At 36.3% G+C, this 12,246-nt stretch overlaps 1 protein-coding gene across 1 annotated transcript in view; it reads left to right on the top strand.

The window, feature by feature from the left end:
* The window catches only part of TAX1BP1 (Tax1 binding protein 1), a gene marked incomplete at both ends in the record, with an annotated part of 47,214 nt that overhangs the window by 24,104 nt on the left and 10,864 nt on the right, over window positions 1-12,246 (top strand). The window contains 9 exons of the mRNA XM_079538285.1: window positions 1,226-1,374; window positions 1,497-1,587; window positions 2,498-2,683; window positions 4,890-5,117; window positions 5,352-5,498; window positions 6,757-6,844; window positions 7,982-8,100; window positions 8,950-9,075; window positions 11,012-11,083. Of these exons, the coding sequence (XP_079394411.1) occupies window positions 1,226-1,374; window positions 1,497-1,587; window positions 2,498-2,683; window positions 4,890-5,117; window positions 5,352-5,498; window positions 6,757-6,844; window positions 7,982-8,100; window positions 8,950-9,075; window positions 11,012-11,083 (1,206 nt within the window). The remainder of the gene's footprint in view (window positions 1-1,225; window positions 1,375-1,496; window positions 1,588-2,497; window positions 2,684-4,889; window positions 5,118-5,351; window positions 5,499-6,756; window positions 6,845-7,981; window positions 8,101-8,949; window positions 9,076-11,011; window positions 11,084-12,246) is intronic.

Genomic DNA, 12,246 nt, shown 5'->3' with positions numbered 1-12,246 from the left:
GATGATATTAAGCTGAGCTTTGTTAAATTTTGGTAACAGAAATGGTGATGTATTACGGTGTTGTGTGTTACTGATTTCTTTTCTTGGGAAAATAGCATTGTATTGAAAATAACGTTTCTCTGGACCTGTTTATAAACAGTCATTTTATTGTAATGGAGATGACATTTAACTCTCCACTGCTTTGAATGGTATAGACGTAACTGTAATTAGAATAATGAGAGCTGTACTTGATGTGGCTTCTGATCTTGGATCTCTCAGTGTGACAAAGGACTCACTTCTGGGAGTTGTCATCACCCTGTATCTCTTTGTGAGGCTCCCAAATGTTCAAGCTAGTATAATGCAGTGCTGTAACTAACTTGTCATCGTAAGGAGTATCAGTGCCTCCATTCTTTTTCTTCTGGCTGTGTCTTACTTGAGTTGTGTAGTCAAATGCAAGTCTCCCTTCTTTTCAGGTGAAAGGAAGTACAAATGAAAATATAAGCTCTTTGTCTTTTAATGTGAGCAGCCATTGGTTATTTATTATATTTATTTATTATATATGCGGAAAGGAGATGGACAAAAGATATGAAATGTGTCTTTCTTTGTCCTGCATCAATAGTCACTGGTAGTTTCCACTTAACTGTGTGCTTGTGTTGAGGCATATTCCTTATTGACTCCTTCCTAGTATATTAAATAAGCACAGCAAAGGTAATATACTTTTATACCAGGTGGGCAGTTCAAGATAGGTATGTCTTACATTTTGTGGAAGAATAGAAATTCATTGGCTCTCTGCTTCATATTCTAGACTTACATTTGCACTGAAGTAAAAGCATTGAGTAACTTCAAATATTTTACATTTTTAGAATGTTTTACATAAAATATTTTAACTGTATAACTGCGATACTGTTTAAGCAGAATGCTCAAATTCGTATTTGCTGCATGGCTTGCCGTGTTAGTCAGTTTGAATGGTAAACATGATTTGGTCTTTTGTCTGATAATAGATTAATTGCTATAATTTTTATGGAAACATTATATGTGCTGTTGTTTTATGTAGGAAACTAAAAATTGTGGAAGTAGAATGGTTGTTAAATAATCATTGATGTTACAAATAAAATACATAGAAGACCTATAGATTGTATATGAGATAGAAATCAACGGTATTAAAACACTCGAGCATTAATTCAAATGGTATTTTACTGTTTTGGAAATGTGCATTCTCAAATTACACACTTGCAATTTTTTGTAGACTAGTATTCAAGCATCAGAAACTCTGAAAACTGAAAACGATGATTTGAAGAAGAAACATGATGAGGTTGCTTCAAAAGTGCTGCAGCTTGAGGAGGACATCATGGCTGTTACTCAAAAAGCCATTGCAAAAGAAACAGAGTTAGACAGGTATTAAATCTTTTTGTCCCTTACCTTCCTTATTTTATGGGTTCTTTCAAACTAACACTTTTTAATATGTTGATGATTGTTCTGCATTAATAGTTTTTACTATTAATTTGTTAATTTCTTAGCATGAAAGACAAGCTGAAGAAAGTGATGCTTGAGAAAGACCAACTTGAATGTGTCTTAAAGACAGAAAAAGATGAAAAAGAACTTTATAAGGTAACTTCATTCCTTATACTTGTATACACTGAACTGTTGAAATAAAAGTAAATTTTTTTATGAGCCTGTTGTACTACTCTGCCTAATTTGATGTGGCTCTTTTCTCAGCAAAGTAGATACAGAAACTGATAAAGCTTTAGGAATATTACCCCTCAACTTAGTTGAGCTGATTGATGACCGTTAGTTTTTGTACTCTTGGTGGTATGCTGAAATAAGGAACTCTTTAGGTTGTGGGAAAGAAACTGTACTTATATGTAAGATTATTTACATTCATAGGGAAATATCTTGTACATGGCAGGCAGCATCAGATTTTATACTGGAAATCATGTTAGAAGTCTCCAAATGTCTTTCAATGTGTGCCAATTGTCTGTAATTAAGCAGCAGAAATCATCTGGTCTTTGAATGGACAACACTTGAGCACAGCAGTTATCGTTTATAGGCATTATATAATAGACTTGATGACGTTTTAAAAGCAACTCTAGTGTTCAGTTTCTTGTCTTGGTAGCTGGATTTTGCTGGTGTAGTCCTGTTTGCCTAGGTAACTGCAAGTAGATACAACCAGAAGAATAATTTCTTTTGTTTCGTTTAAGTAATTTTGCTTGCATTTAGTTTTTCCTGCAGTTGTGAAGAGAGAGGCTAATTTTCAAAAGCTTGGTTTGGTATGTGTAGAAATCAGGATGTTAGCTTCTAGCTGTAGAGTGCATCTGTTGTTAGATGATCAAGGTGGAAGGATTTCAGCAAGGAATCTTCTGTGAGAGCAGTGATATTACCAAATGCTTTGTTTTTCTCTTTACCAGCTCTGCTTTGTCTCAAAGATGAGTTAGAATTTAGCAAACATTTAAAAGAGCAAGTAGACAGCAGTTTTTTTTAATGTGGAAGAAGAGTTTGACATTTTTTAGCATCATTACAGATACACTTGAAGAATACAGAAATAGAAAACACCAAACTAGTAAAAGAGATCGAGACGTTTAAGAATTTGGATGCAAACAAAGAAAACATGATATCGTATTATAAAGAGGAGGTTGGCAGATTACAGCTATTTATAGCTGAAAAAGAAAATATGAAGAAAGCTTTTTTGCTCACCTCATCAAATAAGGTAAGCATTGCTAATATAATTGGCCTACTTTAAAATAAATATATCTAAGAAAGTATGTGCTTGACAAGAGAAAGGAAGATATTGATATTTTCAGGAAACAAGCTGAGAGTCAAAAGGATTGTGGTGTCCTCAGCACAAAATAAGCAGAGGAGAAAGTAAATTCAGTTCAGTTTTGGTCATTCTGAGCTTGTTGAGGTGCCTCTTGTAAAGAAGTCTGAGGGGAGCTGTGTGTGAAAAAAGTGATTTGTGAGTTCAGGAAAAGAGGTGCGCTCCTCTGAGTTAGGAAGTTATAAGCATGACAGAGACTGAAGACTAGAGAAAAGATTGCAGTGTTGAGAGTACAGAGGCTGATGGAGGAGAAAAGAGGAGGCTTCAGAAGGTGTACTGAAGGACTTTTGTCTGGTACTGTTAAGAGATGATGACGTAACACTGGAGAAGAGTAATGTACCATGTAAATTGACTAAATCAACTGAGAAGTCAGCAGTAAGAGTGCCAGTAGGACTTACAATGAGGAGGTGACTTTTGCTATGCAGTGTGGTACTGTGGCTAGCAAGCAGTTTGGTGTAGTACGAGAGTGAGTGTGCTAAAGAACTGATATCCATGCTGTACACGGTCCAAGGGGGTTACTTAAAAATAGTTTCAGTGTGGCGCTGTGAATAGAATGCCTGTTAGATGTTGGAGTCTGTTAGGTTTGGTCTTGATGCACAATGGTGTTTTACTTTATCCAAGAGGATTCTAGTATCCCTGCCCTGAGAGTGTTCTATGATGTGATCTGAAGTGTGGTGAGTAGTAGTAGAATGATTGGGTGCTTTGCTTCAGAAGTCTGCCCTTGATCCAAAGCAGAGAGATGTTAGTTTTTTGGGCCAGCATGGAAAAGTCAGATTATGCAGGTGATGCGGATTTTGTTTGTCTTGTGTGTTTTTTTCAGTAGTCTTCTCACTGAAAAAGCAGTGGAAGAACAGACATTTCTAACTTGTGTTGCTTTAAAATGTAAATACCAGCAGAAAAGTGGTGCTACTGAGAATGGAAATACTGAGAAGAAAAAAAGAGATGCTTGTATTGCTTTAAGTTACAGCTTGCATTCTTTTTGTCTTTTGGCTGCTCTTCAGTTTTGTTTCTGAGCATGTTAAATTACTCCAGTATTTTGCTTTAAAATAAAAATGTGTAGTGTGTACACACACAGTGCTGGAGGCCCTGAACATTTATGTCGTAGTTACTAAGACATAGAAGCATTTATGACATTACTAGTGGGATCACTAACATTTTTGCCTTACGCTATCAATTTGTAGACATACAGCATGATGTGCTGTAAAAATACCTAAGGGTACTTCATAGCATCTCCTGGTCCATCCATCTTCATAAATGTTTACAGAATCTATATGCCACTGCACTTGCTGTGTAATTGTCTAGTGATTATTAGAAATTAACAGTGGACTGGAGATATTTGATTTTTATGTCTGGACTCGCCAATCTGAAATTACAGTCTCTTGAGGAATCCAGATCCTGCAAGTGAATTACAGTATTTACTTGTTATTTTATTTTTTTGTGATCTTGGGCTTTTCCTGAGGATTGAGAGATCAGCAGTGCAGCTTGGTCAGTGGCTCTTGGGCTGCCCTATACAGCTGCTGCAGTGCCAAATCTGAGGTGCTGCATACTTCAGCTTGCTCTCTTTTACTTCTTGTTCTCAAGACCTTCTGAAAAACATATTGGGCAAGATCTTAGGAGATGAAATTACATGCAGAACATCTCAAAATTGTTTTATGTTGTCTTATGTAAACCACTTGTAGGCATTGTAGGGCCTTTACTGTTGTAATTCTACAGTCTTACTGCAGAATCAACTCAATTTTTTTGAAGTTGGATGGCTGTTCATGCCTGTTACTTCAGTGCATAGGGGGAAAAAATTGCTATTGAATGTTGAATGTGCTTAAACTAAAGCTGAAAATACAACAAAAATCCAGTATAGGTAAAATGATAATGCCCAAATGTGTGGTTTGAGATGGTGATTGCTTGAAGACCTTTATATTATAATGAGGGGTATTTGCAGATCATTCCTTTGGATTTAGTGGTTTTTTGTTTGTTTTTCTTGTCAGAACAGCCAACTACATTTGATTTTTATTTTTTTTTCATTTGGATGTTCCAAATTCCTTCCCAACTTCTATTTAAGCTTTGAAATAAAGGTGATTGATTCTCTTCCTCTCTTTCCCAGGAGGATGCAGCTATTTTAAAAGAGCAGCTTCGGAAAGCTGAAGATCAGATTCAGGCTAGCAAACAAGAAGCTGTCCTAATGTCAAAAGAGCTGAGTGATGCAGTAAATGTGCGAGATAAAACCATGGCAGATCTTCACAGTGCACGTCTGGAAAATGAGAAGTTGAAAAAGCAGCTTGCTGATGCTTTAGCTGAACTTAAAAAGCTCACAGCTTTGAAAAACGAACAGGTAAATTGTTAGTTCTTAGTGCTCAAGTTTTTGTGCATTCACAAAATCTGTCAGAGAAAGATTTGTTAATACTGGGGAATAAAAATGCGTTCTTGGATAGTTTCTACAAAATAGGAACTTATTCTGTACTTCCATAGACTATTTTGCTTTCTTTAATTAGAAAATAAAGGTTTTTTGAGAACAGTACTGTTTGAACAGAAGGGAGAACAGTTTCTCTTTGAATTCTTTTTAAAGGAAACTTCAAACACAACGGAGCAGGAACTGCGCAGAGAAGTTGAAGATCTGAAGCTTCGTTTACAAATGGCTGCTGACCATTACAAGGAAAAATTCAAAGAATGTCAAAAACTTCAAAAACAAGTGAACAAGTTTACGGAACAGGCAGTAAGTGAATGGGGAAATTGCACTTTTTCTAACTTTTCAGCAACTATTTAATTTCTTTTTCAAAAGAAAAAAACAACAGTGCTTTAAAAATAATTAAAATTGTGTTAAACAACTGAGTTTCAGTTTACTATTTTCTATAAATCTGAACTGTTCTGTGCCTTTTTGGATGCACCTGTTATATGTGAGAAGTATTAGAGTCTGGGTGAATGTGTAAGCATAACTTTGTTCAAGGAAGAATTTTGGAAGTGAAACAGGGAAATGCATCATTAATAAGCACCACTTCAAGAAACAAAAGACAAACAAATAGAAACAGAAAGCCTAGTCCTAATGTCATGGAAATGGAGAGCTTAAAGGAAGACTTGGAGTGGGGAGGGCATTTCCACAACCCAGTGTATAATTGTACCCCATTTCTGTTTGATATTCTGATCACTCTTGAAGCTTTGTTCAATAAATAAATGGGGATTTTCCAATGATGATGTCAGTCTTGTGCCACCTGGTAAATAGACTTGTTAGTGAATTTCAAACAGGTTTGAGAGCAGGGCTGGTGATGGAGTAGCAGAGAGACGGCATGGAAAATGGCAATGGCGAGAGCAGGAACATGGTTAAGTGTGAAGTATTGGTGATGGATGGATGGTTGGATGGATGATCTTAGAGGTCTTTTCCAACCTTGGTGATTCTATGAATAAATGTGATTTAGAAAAAATGGACAAATTATTTAGACTACCTGCAGAACAAATGGATAAACTGCCTGGCTTTGATCAACAAATGAAAATTTGTTTCTCATCCAGAAGGTCAATGGTGAATGAAGTCTCATATCAAAATGCTTGAGGCTTTTCTTTGGAAACTATTCCAGAGCTTGACTGTGTTGTAGATCTGATAGCAACCTCATATTTCACTTCTTTAATTATGGCAGCAGAAGTATAGTACTCATTATCAATACTGACTTCATATTCTAATGGAATATTAGCTTTAAACTGATGGATTTAAGTGTAACTTTTTTCTCTAGAGAACAAGATGTTTAATAATTTGCTTAAAAACTGTAGTTTCTAGGGAAAAGAAAGCTTGTAAAGTAAGGTTACAAACATTATCTGAGACTACTTTCAGTGTTAGTAGAATAATATTGGTTTGTGTATTTATTATTCTCTTGATTTCTACTCTTCCTCATCCAATTTTGGCGGAGGTGGCATTGGAAGAAATGTTACTTTGTGCTTTGGATTTCATTTAATAAAATACCAAAACAAAATTTCTTTTCACAAAGAAAATCGCGGGGAATCAGCAGAAACTGACAGAAGCATCTAATGTGACAGCTGCCATCGTTACAGACAAAAAGTTGCCTGCATCTCCAGGTATCAACAGCTTAGATTTTATCTGCTTGTATCCGCCTGAAAGCGGTGTCTTTGAAGTAGTCTGTAAACATATTTCTAGTGTAAACGAGGTAAAGTTGTTCTGTCATAGTTAAAGGAAGGAAAGCTGAATGTGAAATGTGAAAACTCATCTAAAAAGCTGTTTGTTTTCTCGCCAAGGAATGAGATTCAGGAGTAATTCATTGCTTTTTTCAAAGCTGTTAATATTAACTGGGACTGGAATCTGATTGTTTAGCTTGATAGTTCATACAGAACTGATTTTGCCAACAGAGTTGAGTTAGGAAATAAGAAAACCATCCCACTCAAATTCTTGAATTATGTACAACAGCAAGCAAATTTTGCAGTTGTGTTACAGTGACTGTCCAGTGGAATATTGTGCTATAAAATCAAATCCACAGTAAAATTCTGGTTATTTGATGACAATGTTAAGTCTATGGAATGCTCTCATTATTTATAGGCTGTAGTAGTTTTATTAGAAAATGTTTAACTAAGTTATAATTTTTATGGTCTGAGTTCTTAGAAAACCAATCTTATAGAGTACACATAATAGCTTATAACTGAGCCTAGTTTGTTATTCAGCTTAAAGTGAAAAATGCTGAGTAATTTTGTGCTTGATGCCTTAAAATTGACACACCTTGCTCTCTATGCTGACTGTAGTTTGCAATTTCTGGTCAGTTTCATCCCATTTTCATTAAATACAAGTGTTTCCTAGAACAAGTAAGATTCCAGTAAGACCAGTTATGGTGCGTGATGGGATGAAGTAGATTGCTGAGACATTCCATGTTGTGGCAGAATAATAAAATAGCTAGTGCAGTATTGGAGTGAAAGCATTCTGATGCTTACTTTGTTGGGAGCTTGTGGGAGAGTTGCCTGGCTTTGATCTGTGTAGTAGGCATGTGTTTGTTTATGCTCTTCTTCAATAGGAGAGAGCGAGCTGAATACATGCTGATGTGACTGCTGTTTCACTGTCATGTGGCTAGTGATACATTTGTCTCCTTGGATGACATGGAGCACTCTGTTCTTGATGCAGTGTCAGATTTGGCCTGTCATCTCTTTGATACAGACTTCATTTGTAGAACAAAGAACCCAATGTTTGTGTTTTTTCTTCAGCGTTCACAGTTAGCCCCATTTCATCTGATGTAGTTTCGGAATTCATGGTAAAGGAGCAAGTGCGTGAAATGAATAAAGAAATTGCTGAGAAAACAGAGAAGTATAAGAAATGCAAGCAAATGTTGGCAGTAAGTAAATGACTGATTTTGGAAAGCTGAACAGAGCTCTAGGTGCTAAACCTTAAAACCACAGAGGCTACCCAGATGGCTTGCCTTGCTGCTTGTTTGTGTGATACTCCATGCTTAAGATAGAAGTGTTAATATGATAAAACACTTTCTTATTGAGTCAGCTCTCAATTACCTATTCATTTGCTTCTTGTTTGGAGATTAAAAAAATAACACTACAAAGTCAGAACAGTTAGATTTAAGGTTAGAGTTAAAAACTTGGAATTTTAGTGTACTAATATGCTTTGTTTTCAAATGGCCATGGACTTTCACAAACTGTTGTGAACTCAGTGTACAATCCTAATTCTCTTACTTATCAAAGATGACTGTACATCCAGGAGAAGATAACAGAACAATTGCCATGTAATTGTGCTCACTGTCCTGTCAGTAGAGAGCCTTCGTTAGCATCCAGTAGAAGCTATTACTTCTATGGTGGGGACTGAGAAAAGCTTTGCCTTTGACTTTCTGGATGAAACATACTTAGGGTGATTGTAAAAGTTGCAAGGGGAAATTGAAAAGAGACACTTGAAAGGGTGGTGATGTATTGTGGTATTGGGATTCTGTTTATGTGGAGAAACTTGTAACAGTGAAGCTAAGGAGAAGTAGCAGTATATTGAAAAGTCAAGAAAAGATGTATATTGAATGCCATTTTCATAATATCCAGTGCTCAGAGCCACTGCAGTGTGGCGCTTGATTCGCTGAAGACATTTGTAAATAGGTTAGTTCTAAAGGCACAGAGTTGCACAGTGCCATTGCTTAAAGAAAAAATAAATATGAAAAAAATGTTTCATGCTATGTTATGAACTGTTTCAGGCTGAGAAGATGAAATGCAGCGTTTATGCTGATGAACTAGCTAAACTGGAGCTGAAATGGAAAGAACAAGTGAAAATCAATGAGGGTATAAAATTACAGCTAGCAGCAATGGAGGATCAGTATAAAGTAAGTTACCAATTTTTTTGTTTGTTTGTTTTGTTATGACAGTGAATGGTGTCCTGTTCTTAACTTACATGCTCATTTCTAACAGTTCAATAGTTCAGTCTTAATGGAAATAAACATGAAATATATTTTTTGCTGTAAAAAGAAAATCTGTCTTGCTCAGTAGGAGCAGCACGTTCTTTTGGTGTGTATTTTAAAGTAAGGCAAAACTGTTAAGAAGTACACTTAGCAAATGGCTATCAGTCTTTTAATATTGTGAATTTAAAAGAAACTGTAACTAACTTTAATCTGGTATTACAGCAAAAAGTGATGGAGTTCTGATTTCCTGTTGCTCACGATAATATTAGCAGGAATATTGGTTGGTGTATTTGTCTAAAATCTTGCTATTGAATGCTGCATGTCCATTGTAGTAACATGTAATGCATTTTACTTTGAGTTAACAAGGGAGATTGAAGAAGAACAATGTATTATTTTTAAAATCATCTTGAGAGAATTACTTAAATTTAGGGGATTTCAGCTGTAATTGTAGTGTAGTGATGTAACTGACATGCACCAGAAAGTCAGGCATAGTGAGCAGCTTTATCTTACCCACAGCCTTAATCTTGGAGGTTGTGCTTATTAGCACGTATGTTCCACTGGCTTCTTGGGTAAACAAGGGAAACATAAGAGCGACCCATTTTCCCCAGACCAGGTTTTAGGCTTCTGCTCAGTCTTATGGTAATTGTTAGTTCAGTTGATAGGGTAGGAATGCTCTGTGTGGCCCAATGAAGGAGGTTTCAAGAGAACTGTGGCTGTATTATTTCTGGTAGGAGCCCCATCTCATTAGGAATTGCAACACCTATTCATTACAGAATGCTAAATTAATCTACAGCTCATTTCAGCATTATGAAGGCTGTGCTATCCCTGTGTGATTTTAAACACTCTTTTAAAGCTCTAATTTGCTATATAAAATGCATGACTCTTCCCAAGCTATTCAATTTTGTTAATTAACAGCAATCACTTGCCACACGTAATTTAATGAAAAATGAGTTTACTTATTTATTTTGCACTTAGCAGCAGGAGTAATGAATAATTGGTTCTGAATTTGAAAACTTTTTGACTGCAATTGAAAAATATATTGTTGTGAGTATGGGTGTAAAGATGGAAGAAAAAGCTTTTCATTGCAGACAGCAGATTTCTCTGTCTTTGAACTCAACCAAGGAAAAGAATTTCAGAATAGGAAAAAAAAAAAAAAAGATACTTAACTGTATGAAGCATTGAGGTTATATGCCAGATAAATTAGTGGAGAGATGCTCTGCAAGTAACCTGATCCAAATAGAAAGGCGCTCTGTGGAGAAAGGCTGTTTAAATAATAATTCGGAAGGCTGTAGAAATTGAGAAGCATGTCTGCATTTCTCTACTCCCAGGTCACCCAACAGACATGCAGTAGGTGTTTGTGAAACAAATTCAGCCTCTCTGAGGTGCTGGGGGGGTTTTGGTTCTCTTGGTTGTTTTGTGGGACGTGCGGGATGGAGAGAAGTAAATGAAAGAAATAACCAAAGTTCTTCTGTGTGGATTCCTTAGAAATAGTGTGGTGAGGTTTGCATGTGTGCAGCTGTTTCTGGGCAGCTGTGTCCCTTTTCACCATAAGTGTCACTGGTGTTTCTCCTCTTGGTTACCTGGTACTTCATCTTTCCACAACTGTTTCCTGTAAATGACAGCAGAAGGCTGCCATCATCCTGCTGCTATCCAGTAGATAAACTTACGGAGAATGTTTGGTTTTGATTATTTGTAGCAGTGCTGTATGTTTCATGTGAATACTGTAGGCAAGTTGTCTTCCATCTGAAAGATGAACTGAAGTCACTGCATGCCGTATTTGCACCATGTAGCATGCAGGATTAACCTGCATCTGTATGTTCACTAATTCAAGAACTGCAAATCAAAACTGATTTTCATACAGGTTCAACTGGCTGAAAAGGAGAGACGAATCAAGGAACTGGCATCACAGCTGGAGCTCTTCACCACTGAGAAGGTATCGTCACTACTGCTGTACCATCTTGTAAACTGGGAGCCACAGGGCTCTTTGAGGAAATGTAATTCACTGTTAATTGGGAATTTGTTTGCTGCCTAACGAATCATTTCCATATTTGAATGTCTTGCCAGAATTAAGTGGAATTTTGAACGGCAAGCTCTGATAATAATAGTGATTCTAAAAGGGAAAAAAGTAAGCTGATTCTTTCCCTCTAAAGGAAGGATCGGTCAACAGAAATTGGAGGAATTTCATTTCCTTGCAAGAGCAACTCTGATATCAGGAGTTACCGGCTGTCAGGCAGCACAATTAGTAAATCTTATTCCCTTTGGAATTTTGGCATAAGATGTGAATAGAACATGCCTATCTTGACAGTTTCTTTTTTCCACCACTGGTTAGGGTTATTTCTGCTTTTATCCAGTCATGTCCTATAACCAGAGATGTACACATTTCAGCAGTAAAATTGCTGCATTTTTCATGACGTGTGCACACAACCAAATCCGTTTGACATCTGCAGTTCTCTTGTTGACCACTTGTACTAATAAGAGCAGTTTGACATATGTGACAGCAGTGACTTTGGTAAAATACAGCTGAAAACATATCTTTATAAGGAGAGAATGATACATGAGCAGCACTGTGCTTTTTGAATGTGTGATAGAAAGTGAACGGCTGCTTTCAGGAGTTCAGTGTCTCCTCAAATTCAATATCTTTACTGTTAAGCCAGGAACGTTGATGAAGTGCCAATGCTGGAAGTACCTTGCAGTGACAGATGAGCAGAACTGTTTTACTGAGAAGTAAATGATGTCTTCATTACATTCTGATAATACTGAGTGATACTGTGGGAAAATTAGAATTGTTCAGATTGTTTCTTTTTTTGCATAGGATGTGGTTTTAAGTATGGACAGATGCATATTAAAAGCAGGATTTTGCATTCTGATACATTATAATTAATTTCAGATTAAGATGTTTTCTAAAATTCCAGAATTCCAAGTAGTTGGCATTTAAACTCTTCCTTTTTAAACAGTGATGTAATTTTTAGTACTTTTTTTCTCATGTTTTCCTAATTCAAAAGAAAGTAAATTCTGAGTTCCAATTAATCTGTGCTAGCTGGAGGGAGTAATTTTAAACACCATGCATAAGGAGAGCAACTGTAATAATAATGTATG

Source organism: Tetrao urogallus, assembly GCF_951394365.1.
Source record: "Tetrao urogallus genome assembly, chromosome: 7".
NCBI classification, from domain to species: domain Eukaryota; kingdom Metazoa; phylum Chordata; class Aves; order Galliformes; family Phasianidae; genus Tetrao; species Tetrao urogallus.
This window is presented reverse-complemented; position numbering and strand designations above follow the sequence as displayed.